Below are 19,738 nucleotides of genomic sequence, written 5' to 3' on the forward strand. Positions count from 1 at the left end.
GTGTCTTGCTATTCTTTCTGTTTGTGTATTGGATGAAACGAAAGTCTTAAAACATTAACGCTTATTTTGCGTAAAAATCAAATATTACAGATAAAGTCAGATGTAATTTCGTATGAAATCATGAGACAACTTATCACAAGTATTTTTGAGGAATTGGGGTAATCTACTCGTTTCTTGCCCAACTAATATTTGATCTTCTATTCATGTGGAAGCGGCAACAATGCAACAAAAACAGAAATTAACTGTAGAAATGTATTTCCGTCGTTTGTAAATAGACAGTACCGCCACTACAATGTTTCGGTCTGTTAGTTACCCATTCAGTTGGAAAAACGTAAAACCGATAGCCATCGCATTAATGTGTGGAATTTCAGAGGAATTTAGTAACCCTTGCTACTTCATATGTAACACTAATACAAGAAGTCGTTCAGTTGTTAAATTCAGTGCTTCAATCAAGCCATAAATGAGTGAAGCTATATCCACCTCCTATAGTGCGTGATGACAGAAGTCTGCTTTTTGCCGTCCGTCATGTGGCTTACATGTTGCTTTCAGACCTTAACGCGGCACAGAAAGACGAGCGTGCCATACATACATATATATAGGATTTAACGCCATTACGTAAATGGACGTAGGTTTTCGTGGCCTTTGTGAATTACCTTAAAGGTCTTCGCTATTGGTTCCTGTACTTCAAAATAAGACACTCTAGTAGAAGTCTGTGATCTGCCACCTCGGCCATTTTTGTTGAGGATTTCGTTCAGGAACTGTGCGGCACTATCAAACATGCACTAATTAAGGTCAGTATTTCCCGCGTTTGTCGACACAGATGTTGATGACTGGCCGTTGAATGTTATCGCAGTGAATGGTGCAAGCATTTGCTGGTGCGCAAGCTGTTAAGGGGAGAGTGTGTGTGGCGACTTCTTTGTGTTTGACGCATGCCACATCTATGATAGTAGCACTGAAGACAGGTGTCCATGCCGCTGTTAGATTAAAGTCATCATAAAAATTACGATGGTTCGAGTGTTGAAAAATTTCGACTGCCTAGCTTCATTTACATTCATACATTAGTTATTTAAAAATGCAAGTACTGGCAGCATGTAAATCCTGAGCGAAATTTTAGATCTGTTCAGTTGCAATTGACTTACTTGGTTGCATCAGATGCATGTCCCGTTCGTGCCGTTTCACAAGGTATCTAAAATATAAACACTCTGTATATATCTGTCAGTCAACCCTAAGGAGTACACAGAAAAGTGTGCTGCTGAGGCTCACAAGAAACTTTGGAACAGCGCCGGTGGAGGCATTATTAGTCACAATAAGCGAGTGCTCAGTCTATATTACTGTAAGATACAGAGGTTCTCTTTACTGGGCTTGGCAAAGGGAATCTTCCCAAGGCGAAAGAAACTATTGGTCAGGAAATAACAAATAAAATTATGGAAAGGCCGTGAGTGGCAAAGAGACTGGGACAATATCAAAATAGGTCACAAAATGTATGATCTATTTCCAAACATCAAGCAGAGGATGTTTATGAACCATGTAAATCCATCTGGAGATGTGTTTCACTGATAGGCTATGGAACATTCGCTGAACGTTTATACAGGATAAAGAAACGTCTGGTAAATACGTGTGCTTGTGGCGACATAGGCACACCAGACCATATAGTACTAGAGTGTCCTGCCTATGAATCCCTGCGGATTCAAATAAAAGATATTGGTACACTAAGTGACATAGTTAGACACAAATAAAAATGGCACCTGTGGATAAACTAATATTATTGTCTTTAGGGGGAAATAATTAGAAAATAAATGCACTGTAAGAGGAAATCCAATTGCACATGATAGTCCTTAACTGAGTACTATGAGGATTAATCCCTTCATAGAGGTCGAAGCAAAAAAGTGGATATGTGGCCAACAATGAGGCAACTATTACAGAACTGACAGAATAAATGGGAACTGGTAGGTGACTTACTTTTGTCTCCCATCAAGAGCGGGTTGCGTGGTGAGGCGGGGCAGGGGGGGGGGGGGAGGGTAGTGGATAAGTTAAATCCCAAAACTAGTGCAGTCGGCAGCACCATCTCTGTAGCCCCATTTCAGGGCCGACGTATGGTATGTTCGACTTCCTTGTGGAGAGTTTCCTGGAACTAGCAGTCGGGTATCACAAGCATGGACGAAAGTAACGTACGCGTGTATCATATACGTATAAATCCGCACTGAATCTGCGTGGGAAGTAAAGAGAGTTACACCTTCCCCATTACTCGATTTACACGTGGCTGGGCTTAATCAGCCACCGGTTCTCCACTCACTCTCACGCAGACGGGTACTCGCAGAGTACGACCCAACAGGTGCGTGGTACCTCCAGGCGGCTAAGGAAACATGACGGTAAGCTACATCGTAACAAAATTCATGGCATACTGGAGAGAAAAACCACCCCTGCCCACGCTACCAAATTCGCAACCTATTGTCAAACGAGTGCGCCTGAGTGAGATCCGTGTGAACACCAACTGAACTGGAGGTTGCGTCATTAGACGCGGCAGTATTGGTCTTCTTTGACAACTTCCACCACAAATTGTGCAGTTTATTTGTCCACCCCGTCGCACATGGTAGCGGAATGAAGGACAAACCAGTGCTATAATTGAAATATATTTCACTATATACCGTAGTCGCTGGAAAGCAAAACTGACGTCGAACCTATAGTCGTAGGATTTTTCTGATTGGTCACGCTCTTTGTTTATTGGAGAAACTCCAATTACTGTCTTTCTCTATCTTTCCTGCTACTCTCTTCATGAAAACGTCATTCAACAACCAGTTATCAACGTCTATGGAGCTAAAACTGAGAGATACTATCCATAAACTAGGATAAGCCTGATAGTGTGCTAGACTTTCTTGAAGATAGCCTCAGCAAGAAGGCCGAATCCTCTGATTACATATCATATGATTGTGTATGTACTTACCTTATGTTTCCTTCCCATAGTATGTCCAGAGGTGATGTTTCCCCTTTTCAAAAATGGTATGCATGACTTTCGTCTAAGTAACTATATATTCTGAGTGCACCTCGCATGAAAGACATATACTGACAGGTGTAATTTCTCCGGCACATGTTAAGCAGGTTCTCATGGCCTATCGTTGGTAAAAGTAGAAGAGGAAGAGAGAACAGGAAATGAGGGGGCAAAATTTTCTGGTAAAACGTCACGTTAAATGTTTGATCTGACCAAAATATGATGAAATTAAATAATCGTCATCACTTTTACTGGGAAAGTGAATGAAGACTTCTTGCGTATGGGTAATGGCAATGATTTGAGAGACAATGTGTTCCCGCATTTTGGAAGGCTTTCGGCACTGCGTCACATTCTTGAGTGATAATAGGTAAGCTCTTCACAGATGTGTCACTGAAGCGAATGTTTGGCAGACAGAACTTGGTACGATAAAAGAAGTGCCTTCAGTGAAGATAAACTTGATATGGTGAATGACACTGTCAGATTGTTCCTTTAGAATACTGTAGCTTCCAGGAAAAATTATTCATTGAAGCACAGTAAGAAAATGGAGAAGGAGAATTTAGACTTGGTTTAATGGGTGGCTACTGTGGGGAGATCTAAGGTAATGTCCATAACAAAGAGCAGAATGAGATATTAGGCAATGATAATATTGTACACGGCAAACTATAAGCTGACACACTAAGAATCGAGGTTTGGAAAGCGTAACTTGGATCATAATGCTTTAGTAATTGACAGCAGGCTGAAAATCCAGTAGTTAAAGACAGGAAGAATAGGCTGAGGATTTCACATTATATATAGCGAAATGCGGGCAATGGTCGCAAAAGTAGCAAAATAAATAAATAAATAAATGTAAGACTTTTGGTACAACATCAGCTTCATTGTCGCTACGCAAAGGCTGTTCGACGACACGACACAATGAATTCCGTGTGGGTCTCATAAAACAAAAAGAGTCGTTGGCGCGACAGTGAAGTAGTTGCGAGAAAGTTAAATCACATAGGTAAGTAGCCACATCGTTAGAATAATTGGACTCCTAATTCTTTCTCCGAGATTGAAATTTTTTGCTGCACTGGAACTAGAAGCCGTGCCCTGCCTTTGGCGGACCGGTCAGTACACTACCAATTTCGACATCCATGTCTCCCGGTCTGCTTCTAAACTGAGCTGCAACTTTCACGGTCTCTCCCTATAATCAGTGCTAACTCGTGTACGTTCTGTCAGCATGTTGCGAGAGAAGAGCCTCCAAGAAAATGGATGTGGCTGGGAGTTTTGTTTACCTGTAACCGCAGGGATGTTTCCGGCAACGAATTTCTCTTGAGGGAAACATTGCTTCTCTCAGAGTCGCTAACTTCACAAAAAATTGAGGTGGAGCACCTACACAAAATTATCCATCAAATTACGGTCATATTTTCAAATTAGCGATACAGTGAACTAGTAGTTACTGATACTGAAAGCAGAATGTGAATTCCACATTTTTTCTTTCATACTGCATTAGCAGTAACAACGTGGTGACCCAAAGTGATGGTATTGCGATATAAAACAAATGGAAGCTCATGCACTCTTAGCAAGAGACGGGGATGCCATCCTAACAACGTACGTATTGCAAAGGCATGCACTCTTAACAAGACACGGGGATGCCATCCTCACAACGTACATATTGCAAAGGCATGCGGATGTCCGCCATCAGCACTTCACTTCTCCTGTACGTTGTGTAATACGAATTATTAGTGTAAAACATATCTTTACACTTTTCCAGACAGTGTTTACGACTTCGTGTACAATAATTAATTTACATGTAAAGCCACTCTAATTGGAACACAAAGGGAAACGTACACGGAAGTAAGCATTAATAAACGCTGTGTAATTTAAGAGTAAAATAGATGCCTGTGGCTTTAGAACAGGAACCTAGTTATCACTTTGACAAAGTGGCTTTATAAGTGGAGTGATTTACTGCGCACGAAGTCACTCGAAATGCTTTTCCACAAGATGTCCCCAACGTGCGCGCTGGCTTCAGCTGTCAGCGTGATAACGGCCTTCCAAGCAGTAAACCAAGCTTCAGAAAGATAGCACCTGATAACATCTTTCCACGTAGTAAAGCGAGTCCCAGATAGCGAAAGACGAGCACCGTCCAAATGTGCCCTTGGTCTTAAAGCGATTTATGGGCGTCAGCTTGAATAATTTCCGCCAGAGGGAAGTGCATCCTGTCTGATATAACTGTATGTGACTAAACCAATGAAATGGGAGTACAGATGCACAGTCCCGTTAGCAGGCTTCCCACCTAAGTTCCAACAGGGGCAACAAAAATTTTCATTATCGGTAATCTACTCATTAGAAGGTATTATGTTACGTTAAAGATCTAATACAATAAACCATGTATTAAATTTAGAAACTATAGATGTCTTGAAGGAGGTGATACGCGGCATCAAGTTATCCAGACTGCATTCATGCGGTATTTAAGAGTTATAAGCCTCAGGGACTTCAAAGAATCTATAAACATAACTCCAAACAGATGCCAAGCTGCTGTTTTTACTTCAGCTGAAAGAAGCCTTCTGTCAACATTCGGGGTACATATGTCTGCACAGGCCTGCTTACTTTGTTAGATTGGGAAAAGTGAGAAAAATTCATATGAGTCCTATTTATTTACTGAGATACTTTATGATAGATAGGTTAAAATACGTAAGCGGTAAGCTTCTATAAACAACCGTGCTTTCGCTAAGAATTCAATTTTTCATAGAGTCGCCACTTCGCCCTACTTTATTAATAATTGTAGTATAAAGTCATATCTCCAGTTACAGTTAAATTTTCAGCAAGTACACCAAGTCTTTCATCCATACATGTATTTTTTCATCATTAGAAACGTTTCTACAAGAACGAGTGTACAATGTAAATGGCATATTACTATAAGCATAACTGGGTCTACTTTGAGTCTTAGGATCTGTTCCACAATGCCAAGTCTTCTAGCCGATGACATCTCGATCGGCGAAAGATTCAAGTCTAGGAAGGGAGGCGTTTCCACAACGAACAATGGCTAGGGTAAACCAACCACTACCAGAATTTCCAGCAGAGACATCCAGAGTAAAATTAACCCTGAAGCCACCGAAGAATATAGATCCATTTAAGATTACTGCTTGAGCTGTTCCATTGTCTCCAAGTTTATTTTCCAGACTTATAATATGTTTGTAGACTGGCATGCGGTGGCGGCGTTGACGATACACATGTCGACGAGGCATAGTGCTTCAAAGCTGTTGCAGATAGAGCTCACAGCGGAATGGTTCCGCTGACGTGCACTGCCCGCTTATATAGAGAGCGAGAGACCTTGATTACGAAACGCGCTGATTAGGGACTTAGCAGGCACCAGCCGGAGTGTGTTATCCCGTACGCGCGCAATAGTACGAGGGCAGTTCAATAAGTAATGCAACACATTTTTTTTCTCGGCCAATTTTGGTTGAAAAAACCGGAAATTTCTTGTGGAATATTTTCAAACATTCCCGCTTCGTCTCGTATAGTTTCATTGACTTCCGACAGGTGGCAGCGCTGTACGGAGCTGTTAAAATGGCGTCTGTAACGGATGTGCGTTGCAAACAACGGGCAGTGATCGAGTTTCTTTTGGCGGAAAACCAGGGCATCTCAGATATTCATAGGCGCTTGCAGAATGTCTACGGTGATCTGGCAGTGGACAAAAGCACGGTGAGTCGTTGGGCAAAGCGTGTGTCATCATCGCCGCAAGGTCAAGCAAGACTGTCTGATCTCCCGCGTGCGGGCCGGCCGTGCACAGCTGTGACTCCTGCAATGGCGGAGCGTGCGAACACACTCGTTCGAGATGATCGACGGATCACCATCAAACAACTCAGTGCTCAACTTGACATCTCTGTTGGTAGTGCTGTCACAATTGTTCACCAGTTGGGATATTCAAAGGTTTGTTCCCGCTGGGACCCTCGTTGTCTAACCGAACACCATAAAGAGCAAAGGAGAACCATCTGTGCGGAATTGCTTGCTCGTCATGTGGCTGAGGGTGACAATTTCTTGTCAAAGATTGTTACAGGCGATGAAACATGGGTTCATCACTTCGAACCTGAAACAAAACGGCAATCAATGGAGTGGCGCCACACCCACTCCCCTACCAAGAAAAAGTTTAAAGCCATACCCTCAGCCGGTAAAGTCATGGTTACAGTCTTCTGGGACGCTGAAGGGGTTATTCTGTTCGATGTCCTTCCCCATGGTCACACGATCAACTCTGAAGTGTATTGTGCTACTCTTCAGAAATTGAAGAAACGACTTCAGCGTGTTCGTAGGCAAAAAAATATGAACGAACTTCTCCTTCTTCATGACAACGCAAGACCTCACACAAGTCTTCGCACGCGAGAGGAGCTCACAAAACTTCAGTGGACTGTTCTTCCTCATGCACCCGACAGCCCCGATCTCGCACCGTCGGATTTCCATATGTTTGGCCCAATGAAGGACGCAATCCGTGGGAGGCACTACGCGGATGATGAAGAAGTTATTGATGCAGTACGACGTTGGCTCCGACCAGTGGAATGGTACCGTGCAGGCATACAGGCCCTCATTTCAAGGTGGCGTAAGGCCGTAGCATTGAATGGAGATTACGTTGAAAAATAGTGTTGTGTAGCTAAAAGATTGGGGAATAACCTGGTGTATTTCAATGCTGAATAAAACAACCCCTGTTTCAGAAAAAAAATGTGTTGCATTACATATTGAACTGTCCTCGTAGCACTAGTAGCGCACGTACCGTGGTGCGCCGGCCTAGCGCCGAGCCAGGTCGGGCGGGTTGCGCTAGGCGCTCAGCGGGCAGTGCGGGACTAGGGACTCACTCAAGGATGCAACAGTTTGAAAAAATTCGAAAACATAGTGCCGCACTGCCCGCTGAGCGCCTAGCGAGTCGGTGACGCAACCCGCCCGACTTAGCTCGGCGCTAGACCGGCGCACCAGGGCACGCGCTTCCGGTTCAGTGCAAGAGGGCAGTAATGGGATAACGAGACTAAGCAGTGCGCACAACTTCGAGGACTCTTGCAGCGCTACAACGAAAACGCGTCAGTGGACACATGGTGACGTCGCTGCGATAGGCGCGTACCTGGATGAAGAGGCGGTGCACCCAGGGCCGCATCCGGTGCGTGACGGGCGACCGGAAGTTGACGTTGAGCACGGCGATGGTGACGACGACCGACAGCGTGACGAGCACCATGGTGAAGAGCAGGTACTTGCCCAGCAGCGGCACCGTCAGCGACGTGGGCGGGATGATCTCGGCCAGCAGCAGGAAGAACACGGTCAGCGACAGCAGGATCGAGATGCACAGCGACACCTGGTACACAACACGGCAGCCTCCTCAGCCGGGCCACTCGCAGGGACCACGAAACAAATCAAACGTGACGCATCGCGCAAGGGACAGTATTGTGATAGTCAAGAACTGATGACAGTTTCTTTGAACTGTTTCTTAACTTGGACGAAAGAAATGCGAAAGTATCATCATTTACTTTAGTGCCTGGTGGAAGGTACATTCGGAACTGCTCTTGTGTCTCCCGTTTACTGAGGATGCAGTAACAAAGATCAGCTCGCCAAATGTAGTACTCAGAGTCCACCTGTAAAGATCTGAAAGGAAATAGTGTAAATTACCGACTGGCTACTGTAATGTAATTGCCACTGTCAAGTCGTGTTGTAGAACACGATACGCAAAAGTAGTGTTTAATCTGATAAATAACATAGTTCGTAATTGTAATCTAACTCTTCAGACTTTGCATTGTCTTTCAGTTTTGAATAGATAACTCTTAATGTTGATTACTATCCACAGAATTTTCCTTTATTTAGTGCTTGAATCTTACGATTCGTTAAACTGATAGTGTCTGATAACAATACGAACGTATGTGGCAGTCCATCGTTAACGTCAAATAAATTTCAAATTTGTCAAAACCTGTGATGTTAATTTGAAAGGTGAACGTAATTTTACATTCGAATTAAACTTAAATAACAGAAATCATGTGTGCGCCTGTCAAATCCTAATATTAAGGAAATAATATATTCGCTAAAATGCAGAGTAACATCTTTGAATTTCAGTAATATCAATAATTTTGATACTAAAAAACATTCATCGTAAAGAAAAAGCAAAAAGCTGAACATTCTAGGATGTAGCAAAGAATGTAAAATTGATGCCAAACAGCCAACGCAATTGTACTTCATGCATCGAAAAATATATCACAATAAGCTGTTAATATGTAGGCAGTGCAGGCCATGATCTTACTTGCACGTCAACATGTGAGTCGCAGTCAGCATATTCGTTGGCAGTGTGACTATGGAAACGACCACTTCTGTAACGCTTTTATGTGCCTCAAGAATACAAAATAAAACTGGAATCGAAGTGTGCCGGATAATTACAAAATAAGAACACACGTACAGCTAATCCTGTCGCAAAGAAAAGCATAAATTATGAATGTAAAATTCTATGTTATGTGCCTAACAATGCTTACTTCAACGATTATTGGTGTAGAGACTGGAAATTGATCCTGAACGTAAACAGATGTTACCTGTAGTGAAGACGTGAAGAGATACATTACTGTTAGATCATACCAATGGTGATTAACGACTACAAAAGATAACAGCCGTAAAATACCTGGAGAAAGTTAGAAAAATTATACCTCCTACAGAAGGCATACAAAAAGAGTTCTTCCCACGTTCTCCCATACGTCGTACGGTGGTTTGCGGTGGAGTATAGATTCAAATGCAGATTTATGAAAAGCACAGAATTACAAAGTATAATTCAGTCAAATGTGGAATATGAACACACGACTATAGTGGATGTTCATACCGCAGTCTAGTAACGGTGTGTCAACTAAAACTAGATATTACAAACTGGTTGAGAAACGAAGAATGGTGGATACAGTCTACTCAGTGATGACCACCGAGTCACGAATTCTTCTGAAATCAATACCTTCCGAATGATACTACACGGTTTCTACTGGCACGAAGTGGACGCTGTAAACTCTACAGCAATACAGCAGAAATACTGTTGATTTGTTTTCTCACGTGATTTCGGGAAGGTCATGGATAAAAATAATCTGGTGGGTGAAGTATTTCTTGACTCCCAAATTGCATTATATTGTGTACAACACGACCTTTTACTTAAAAAAAGTACGATTTTATGGCGTACCTAACAAAATGTGTAATTGGATTCAAGAAACATACGTTGGGACCACACAGCATATTATTTTGACTGAAAGGTCAGAGAAGTGAAAGTAATTTTGAGCGTGTCCCAGGTGACGTATTTTGGAGCCTTGCCGATCTTGTTCTATATTGATGTCCTGGGACACAATATTAATAGTAACGCTTGAAGAGGATCAGGTATCCGTTGAAAGCCTGCTTACTAGTGAGGAATGTGGGGGCACTAGTCAGCGGCCCTTCCGCAGTGATGGCGAACAGCAGATTAGACAAATTGCAGCTCTCACATAGGAATGTAGGCAGCCATTCCTCCGGGTTTTCAGAACATGTACACTATCTGATCCAAAGTATTCAGGCAGAGCTATCAGTAAACCTTTACATTAGAATTGTGCACCCTTTGTCTTTAGGATGTCTTTAACTCTGCTTGGAACATTTTCCGTGAGCTGTGAGAAGGTGTGTGGGGTAATGGTAGCCCATTCTTCCTCAAGACCCGACACAGGAGAGGTTGGACGATGGAGTATGGAGTTATGTCGACGGTCTAACTGATGTGTAAGGTGTTCCATTGATTTATGGGCAGTACTCGGGATAGGCTAGTCCATTTACGTATTGTTATGCTGTGAAATGTATTCATGTCCTTCTGAATTCAGCGTTTTTATAAGAGCATTAAGAAGGCCACAGTGTTACCACGAGAAGCACCTGCATACCACGTCAACACTTTCTCTGTACTTCACAATTGCCACTACACGTGATGGTAGGTAACTATCTCCTGGCATTTACCAAATAACATTCAGTCTGAGTGCAACAGGGTACAACATGATTCTCCACTCCAAATCACTTGTTTCTAGCCATTCAATGTCGAGAGGCGTCTGTCTTTACACCACATCATTCGTCTCTTATCTTTGGCTAATGAGGAGCTGCTCGATAGTTGTATCCCACTGTGTTTAACTGCCTACGCACAGTCATTCTATTAGCTGGATTTCTGGTAGCACTGTGGAACTCACAACTGAATTCTTCCTTTGATTTCATACGATTATTTAAACCCCGCCCACAAAGCGCGACGGTCCCTGTCCGTCAGTACAGGAGAGCTGCTCGGTCTTGGTTTAGGTGAGCTTGTCCCTTCACGTTTGCACTTTTCATTCACACCTCATAGTCTACTTTGGCAAACATCAGAAATACTGAAATGTCTCCAATGGATTTTTTGCTCCGGTGACATCCAAAGACTGGTCCTGACAGACCTATTCTGCTGTTAGAGCTTCTGTGTTGACAGCACATACCTTTACACTGGCAGGTCCGCCTCTCGTGACTACTTTTGGTAACTTTCGGTTCACATAGGTGTGCCCGGATGCTTTTGACCAGATAGTTTATGTAGATGTACGTACCTACCTCTTCAACTCCATCTCCACTGATTCCATTTAACATCCATCGGAATCGTCAGCACTAAAAGCATCATCGCCATCAACTGTGGACTATACACTAGTATCATGTTTTTTCGGTTATTTTTCTATGCGACGAAATTCATAAATGTAAATTAATGCAGATGAATAGGAAAAATAATCCTGTAATGTTTGAATACTCCATTAGTAGTGTAGCGCTTGACACAGTCACGTCGATTAAATATTTGGGCGTAACATTGCAGAACGATATGAAGTGGGACAAGCATATAATGGCAGTTGTGGGGAACGCGGATAGTCATCTTCGGTTCATTGATAGAATTTGGGAAGATGTGGTTCATCTGTAAAGGAGACCGCTTATAAAACATTAATACGACCTATTCTTAAGTACTGCTCGAGCGTTTGGGATCCCTATCAGGTCGGATTGAGGGAAGACATAGAAGAAATTCAGAGGCGGGCTGCTAGATTTGTTACTAGTAGGTTTGATCATCACGGGAGTGTTACGGAAATGCTTCAGGAACTCTAGAGGAAAGGAGGCGTTCTTTTCGTGAATCGCTGAGGAAATTTAGAGAACCAGCATTTGAGGCTGACTGCAGTACAATTTTACTGCCGCCCACTTACATTTTACGGAAAGACCACAAAGATAAGAGAGATTAGGTCTCGTACAGAGGCATATAGGCAATCATTTTTCCCTCGTTCTGTTTGAGAATGGAACAGGGAGAGTAGATTCTAGTTGTAGTACGAGGTACCCTCCGCCACGCACCTTATGTTGGATTGCGGAGTATGTATGTAGATGACGATGTAGATACCCGTAATCTTCTTGTCAAATCGAAAACATCAAGCATTTTTTTTTCAGTTAGTACGTCATATACAACGCGTTTCAGGAGTACTGGTAAATATTTTAAGAGGTGGTAGTGCAAATCAGTATAAAGGTTTAAGTATTTGCAGGAAAATTAACGTTGTCGGTTGGGAGAGTTGTGCACAATGTATATACCGACAAGTCCAGTCAAACGGTAGCGTATTTGATGTGAGTAGTACAGTGGAGAACAAGACGTCAACCATTCAGGTGGTAGAGGGTGGAACAAGCTATAAAGATAGTCTATTCGGTGTAATGTTAGTGTGTGTGTGTACGTGTCATTACGGGTGATAGGAAACAGACACCATTAGTGACACTGTGTGTTTTGTACGTACACCATTTTTGTGACAATACCACGCGGAAAATACTTTTCATGTGACGAGAAACGTAATGGGACTCTATTCGTCAAACTGCAAAGAAGTTGCGCTGTTCAAGTATAGCGATTGATAATATCGTTACAATCGGCGCACGATATGGACAGAATGAAAAATATGAGCAAAGTAGAGGCATAGAAAGGGCTACTTTTGCGAAGAGCAAGGACCACAAACCATTATTATTCTCAGCTCGTTGCTAATTCAAAGTTGCCAGTAACTGAGAGTCGTGTACGCCACATTTTATCGCATGACAAACATCTTGTGTTCAATGAACGACTGCAGAAACCCACCCTAACACCCTAACATAAACAGGCTGGATTAGATTGTGTTGAAAAACTTATGTCATCGGCTTCAGAATGGGATAAAGTGATCTTCACTGTAGAGAAGAAGTTTAAAATGTAAGTGGGCAGGATGGATTTCAGTATTAGTGGCATGATACGAGAACAGAGGAGCAGGTAACAATGAGAAGAAATTTTGGTGGTGGAGGTGTTATGGTATGGGCAGCCTTTTGCGCTAAAGGTAAATCACGTATTGCTTTTCTGAACTCTCGAATCAACTCCAACAAGTATACTGAAATGCTAGAGTCAAAATTGACTAGAGATTATGATGACGTAGTGAATGGAGGCTAATGTTTCAACAGGATAATTCATTTGTGTATGTTTCAGCTCCAACCAAAAGGCGATTTGAAGACAAAGATATCAACGTCATGCCCTAGCCTGCATGTAGCCCGGATTTGAGCTCCCTTGGAAAACCTTTCGGGAATACTTGTAAGGTGGGTGTATCGCAATGGAAAGCAATTTGATGCCGTAAACGAGTTGAAAATAGTGACACGAGAAGTGTGGGTGAGACTTTCACTGTACTAAGTACAAACACCAACCGAATCAATGCCGAAAAGAACAGAGAATGGACAAAGTACTAACAACGCAATAACACAACAGAATAGTGAATGCCTTTATGCCAATTTCGAGCCAGGAAATGCAGCTGCCTTATTTTGTTACTCATGCAATGAAAGAAACTATGTAATTCCGTCATGTCGTCTTATATGAATTTACTAATTTCATGGTAAGTTCGATAATGTCTGCTTCAGACATTGTACTACTACTTTCGTGGAACCCTGCCTTTACACTGATTTCCTTTACTGACGAATTAGTATAAAACACTTCATATGATATACGTTTTGTTCTTATTGGTTACGGAGATAAGTTTTCGTTTCTCTTCTTGGTACCACCGTCGATATGGGTTTACGTAACGATTACCATTTTTCTTGAAATTCAAGTTCTAGAGTTGTGCTTCAGCTCACAGAATTCTATTTTTCAACTGTGATTGTGATTTTGATTTGTTAGCGTGTTCTGCTGCATTATCTAAGCATGCGGCGGATATTTACAATTGCTGAATATGATAATAGAGTATTTGTAATGGTAACGCTGCTCCTAGTTGTCAAAAATTTCCTAACTCCAGAATAACAGAGTGTGAGTGTTTAATAGCGTTTTCACTAAACTTCAAGAGACTAATGTAGTGTTCGGCAGTCACATGACATTTGAATCTGTAAACGAACACAGTGTGGATGAAGTACAAGGCGTTATGCAGTTGGTAGAATGTGGTCCTTCAAGAAGCACACACAGAATTTCTGTGTTCCGTATGCGAGAATATGGAGAACATTACATATGCGAGCAAGAACGGTAAGACGACCTCGGAAGTTGCCCATTCGAAAGTGTCTTGATGTCGGAGGTAGAAATTACGAAAAGTAATTTTGAACGTAATCATCTCCGGAATGAGATTTGCACTCTGCAACGGAGTGTGCGCTGATGTGAAACTTCCTGGCAGATTAAACCTGTGTGCTGGACCGAGACTCGAACTCGGGACCTTTGCTTTTCCGGGCAAATGCTCTAGCATCTGAGCTACCCAAGCAGTTGCCCGTCTTCGAGTGTCGGTCCGGCACACAAGTTTAATCTGCCAGGAACTTTCATATCAGCGTACACTCCACTGCAGAGTGAAAATCTAATTCCGGAAACATCCCCCAGAGTATGGCTAAGCCATGTCTCCGCAATATCCTTTCTTTCAGGAGCGCTAGTTCTGCAAGATTTGTAGAAGAGGTTCTGTGAAGCTTGGAAGGTAGGAGACAAGGTAATGGCATAATTGAAGCTGTGAGGAGAGGTCGTGTGTCGTGCTTCAGTAGCTCAGATGCCGCCGCAGGCAAAGGTCCCGAGTTCGAGTCTCTGCCTGGCGCACAGTTTTAATCTGCCAGGCAGTTTCATAATCATCTACCTTTGCTTAACACCGCCTGTGAATATTTATTTGGGTTGCATTAGAACAGTTGTATCTCTGAAACCAATAATAATTTGACAAATGTTATACACACAAACACAAACATACAGAAATATTTAGATCACTTGTATTAAAAAATTGCAATTCAGACAGTAGTTTTAAGCAGTCTTTTCCGAATATCTTTATTGTACCCAATCAGTAATGTCACATTTTCCATTAATTAAGGTTTCGTTACACATTGTTGAAGTTTCCAGTCCTTTTGAGTTATCTACATGCTTCGCCGAAGCATACAGAGTACATTTTTTTTCAACATTGGAAGGGCTGTTTCGTGACCATGCATTGACGTGCAGTATGTTTTGGGCACTGATTGGCTTACCTTCTCCCCCGAGTCGGAAGGCAGGTAGAAGACGAGCACGGACAGGAACGAGATGCCGACGCAGGGGATGATGAGGTTGACCGTGTAGAAAAGGGTCTTGCGGCGCAGCGTGATGTTGAAGATGATGTCGGGGTAGGGTTCCTCGCAACAGCTGTAGAACTTCTCGTTGCGCACCGCGGGAACCCTCATGATGTCCCACTCGACGGACAGGTAATAGTCCTGGAGGTCGATGCCCACGTCGATGGTGTCAGAGTCCGGCGACTGCGCGATGTGCCGGAGGTCCACCTGAGGACGACATCCGACAGCGACATTATTTAACTAACAATCCCTCACATGTATGGGACTTCCTTACCCTTACACAAGTCTTCAATTAACTGCCTGTATGCAACTTAATTTCTGTACGCAGATGTGAAGCTATCAGAGTTACACACTTTGTGAAAGAGCTCCAATACCTACAAATGAGATTTGATAATGCAAGCCAACTAATCGCAAATAGCATGAACAACTTATGGTTGCAGATTACCTCCCAAACTATCCACTACTGTATTTTACACAAAGTACTTGATCATTTCTGTTGGCTTCTTATGCTGTGGCATCTAATTTCTCCAACTAGGAGATAGACACACACGTTAATACAGGTACATCCACATTCGGAACGTTCTTGCTAGAATTTTCGCCATTGTCCTCATATAGGCAAACTCCACCCTAAGCACATTTTTGTACGCATTAGAGTAATGAACCAGCCACGCGTATGCAAAGCTTGCGGTCTGTTCTAGGAGTTTCGTGGAAACACCGCATTCACAACGAAATGGACCTCTTTAAGATCCAGTGCCGTAGTATTACAAAAGTTTTAAAACGGTTTCTACTTGCGAAGCGAAATAGCACCCACTTAAAGAGATGTGGGACGTCCCATGCTTCGTTTTCAGGAGTCTCGCAAGCGCGTCAAGGTAAAATTTCATTTAAAATGTAGCAGCTCCGAGACATACGGTTGTGTGAATTGGAGTGGTTCCTCCGACTGGTTGATGGAGTGTGATGGCATGACAACGATAAACTGTAAACTGTGAAGTAGAAACAGTGAGACAAAACCACTCATTTCACTTACGGTTAGCATCTCCTCTGCGGAAGATGCAGCAGGAAATGTCGAGCTACTTTTCCACTGTTTTTATATGCAGATGTAGCAAATTAGTAGTGCTTTACGGAGCGAGGTGTCACAGTGACAGCACTCTTGGGTTCTACTCAGGACCACGGTGGCATTAATACAGTTTGATTAACCTAGATCGCTCATGGCGCATACCGAGGCAGTTCCTTTGATAAGGCACGACCGATTTCCTTCCACATTCTTGCCACTTCTGACATTGTACTCCATTCCATGGCCGAATGGACAGTAAGATCTAATCAACCGACGTCTCTAGTAATAGTTAAAATTGGTCCTTTCAACATCTGTCTCGACAGACTTTCTGCCAATATACAGGGTGTCCCTAAAAATAAGGAAAAACCTTAGGGGCACGTCCCTTATACAGAAACAAGAAAAAAATATCTAGCGAACTAATGTTCCAAAGCGCATACTTCCAGGGGTATGTGCACTTGTTAATCTTCGATACTATGGAACACACATCTTCTACTGCAAGCTCATTGCTTTACATATTTGGGTGGAGGTAGTATGGACTACAACAAGATAAAAATGGGCTCAAAAAAGGGTAGCCTAAGACCTATGAGTACTCGTTCAGTAGAAAAGAAGTGTTTCTTACAAGCAAAGATGGGCAAGTGCTCATAGCTCTCAAAGCATTCACTGTAGACCCCATGTCTACTAGACTCTTTTCTTGTTTTGCTTAATACTTCCTCCTCCCAAAATATGGAAAGCAAAGACTCTGCAGTAGAAAAGATCTGTTTCATAATATAGAAGATGAACAAATGCTCATACCTCTTAAGGTATGCATTTTATGGCCTTGTTTACTAGAATTTTTGACTTATTTCTGGTGAAGAAACCCGCCCGAAAAATTTGTCGGTGCTTTTTTGGGACACCTTGCATATTTCAGTCACAGATTCTCTTAATCCAGCAGGAAAATGAAATTGGTCTATACTGGACTTGCAGTTCCATATTTTGTTTCAAAAAGGAACAAAATGATAATCCCTGAAACGTATTAGTAAATTTGTTGCTTATCTGTAGCTTGTAATTGTGTACAAATTGCATTGCCGTAAGGATAAAAATCCAAACGGAGTTCAGTTTCGATTTTGCTGTTAAATGCCGAATAGAATTAGTTTGTATCACTTTGTGGCAATGAGCGGCACTTCTTACTCACATCACAGCTACATGTGCATGCTGGCTTCAGACTGATCTACATTAAACCACGTTTAGCACTATTTGTTAATTTTTATTTAAATTACTAACTTGTTGTTGAAAACTGAGTTGATAAAACCATTTATTTGGTATGAATGATAGATTTGCAAAAGCGGCTGACATTAATCTGTGCATGTTGGAGAGTTTGATATCAAGAGTCCGCTACATTAACTATAAGAGTTTACAAAACGTCTGTGGTGCAAGTTTCCGAGTTTGTTATGGTAATGCGGGCTATCACACTTTACTTCTATTTGTCAAGCAATACCCTACGTGAAAGAACCACCCTTCAACTACACCACTAGAAAACTATGTGCAGTGGAGGTCTGACTCCATCTAACCAATATTTTGGCTCTAATGGTGAGACTGAATTGGACATAATGCAATAGATACTGAACTACTCTAACTACAAGCCACATACATTAATTTGAAAGGTCTATAGAATCTGATTTCTACTTAAATTAATGGTATACAGTGGGATTACACAGATCTGCTGTCGAAAAAGACAAGGGTGAAATTCCATGAGCAAACACAAACAACACTAATTACAAGATATACAAAAAGTGCTGCCATGCAGCTGGCAAAGTTGGGAATAGGTGGACTCCCTATCGCAGTTCCCAATCGACCGTCGATAATCCGACTATAAGTCACTGAATTGATGGAGACTGTGAACGAAAAACTGCTCGCTAATCTGCCGTTTACATATGGAACCACGGCCGCTTTCGTTTGCGAATGCGAACGCCGTTCGCAATAACCATTTCACCTCCAGTATTCCTATCAAGCCAGGGCAGTGCAACGCTTACCATGTACGATCGAGAGTCTACAAAGTGGTGAACTCCACGCCACAGCGCTGACACAACCAATGTACTACAGCCCACATTGCTCGATACAGGACCGGAACTGTGGCTCCATACCAGACACAAAACTGCGATGCCATACGAACGGAGGCTCCTGATCAGAAAATCCGCACGTATTTGCCTCGTATAAACAAACTGAATTTGATACAGAGTTCGCTTGCATCTAACGCTGAATGTGTGGTGAGGTCTTGTGGCAAACATTCGACACCCACACTGCCATTTGATTAGAAGTGTCACTCCCACAGTATGATCACGGTTGTCCTAAATCTCCACCTTCCAGCTACCTTCTCTTCCCTCCCAAATTTCCGCCTTAGTACTCTCCCAAGCCCTGCAAGCCATGTGAAGCTTCTTCAAAAAGTACACTCCACCAATGGGTTGGACTTCTTCCATGTTTTTCCGCCAAGAGCATTAAAAAAATAGCCGTTACTGCCCCTCTCCAACAGAAAGGCAGATCTTTTTTTACCAGACCTGTCTCTATTGTGGTATCGAACAGGTGCTCTCTGCCACACTTCGATGTCATTTTTCATCTCACCAGTCGAGACATAGATTCACCAATCACGTGGGAACACTGGCTTGGAAACCAACATGCCCCTGAGCTGCAGCTCTTTCAACGCGCAGTACGGTGGACGTCAAGCTGTGCCAACCTATTACGGTGACCATAGCAAAATATTTTCTTTTGCAGGCCTATACGGCGTTCTCAGGAAAGTCCACAGGAGAAACATTGTCAGGGCTGTCTATGAAAGCTGAGTTGGACTCTCTATCCACTGCATGGATGTATTACGAGGGTCCCATACCGACATGACCTGACGAAGGAGTCATAAAACTCAGCCCCAGCCTTCGCACCTACATGCCCCATTCCCAATAAACGTACATCCATGAGGCACACGGGCAAATCTCCTGCTGCTGGAGCCTGTGGGCCACCATTCCTTCCATAGGCGGAAGCAGGGACCACAAACCCTCGCCCTTCATTCCAGAGTAGATGAGCTCAATCCTTCGTATTATGTAAATTGCTAGCAACAAAGTGGCTGTCCTACACTGGTGGTAATCGCTGCATCCAATAGCGGGCATCGTTGTCCATGAGAAAGACCCACTTCCAACATGAGTAGAATTTCTTCACCTCAAAAGACTGCATGTAAAATTACA

The 19,738-nt window shown here is 42.7% G+C and overlaps 1 protein-coding gene across 1 annotated transcript in view; it reads right to left on the reverse strand.

Moving 5' to 3' along the window:
- Positions 1-19,738, reverse strand: part of LOC126198966 (acetylcholine receptor subunit alpha-like 1) — a 407,815-nt gene that overhangs the window by 19,114 nt on the left and 368,963 nt on the right. The window contains exons 5-6 of the mRNA XM_049935619.1: positions 15,404-15,688; positions 8,067-8,294 (exon numbers count right to left, since the gene is read on the reverse strand). Coding sequence (XP_049791576.1) covers positions 8,067-8,294; positions 15,404-15,688 — 513 coding nt within the window. The remainder of the gene's footprint in view (positions 1-8,066; positions 8,295-15,403; positions 15,689-19,738) is intronic.

The sequence above is a fragment of the Schistocerca nitens genome, chromosome 8 (genome assembly GCF_023898315.1).
Source record: "Schistocerca nitens isolate TAMUIC-IGC-003100 chromosome 8, iqSchNite1.1, whole genome shotgun sequence".
NCBI lineage: Eukaryota > Metazoa > Arthropoda > Insecta > Orthoptera > Acrididae > Schistocerca > Schistocerca nitens.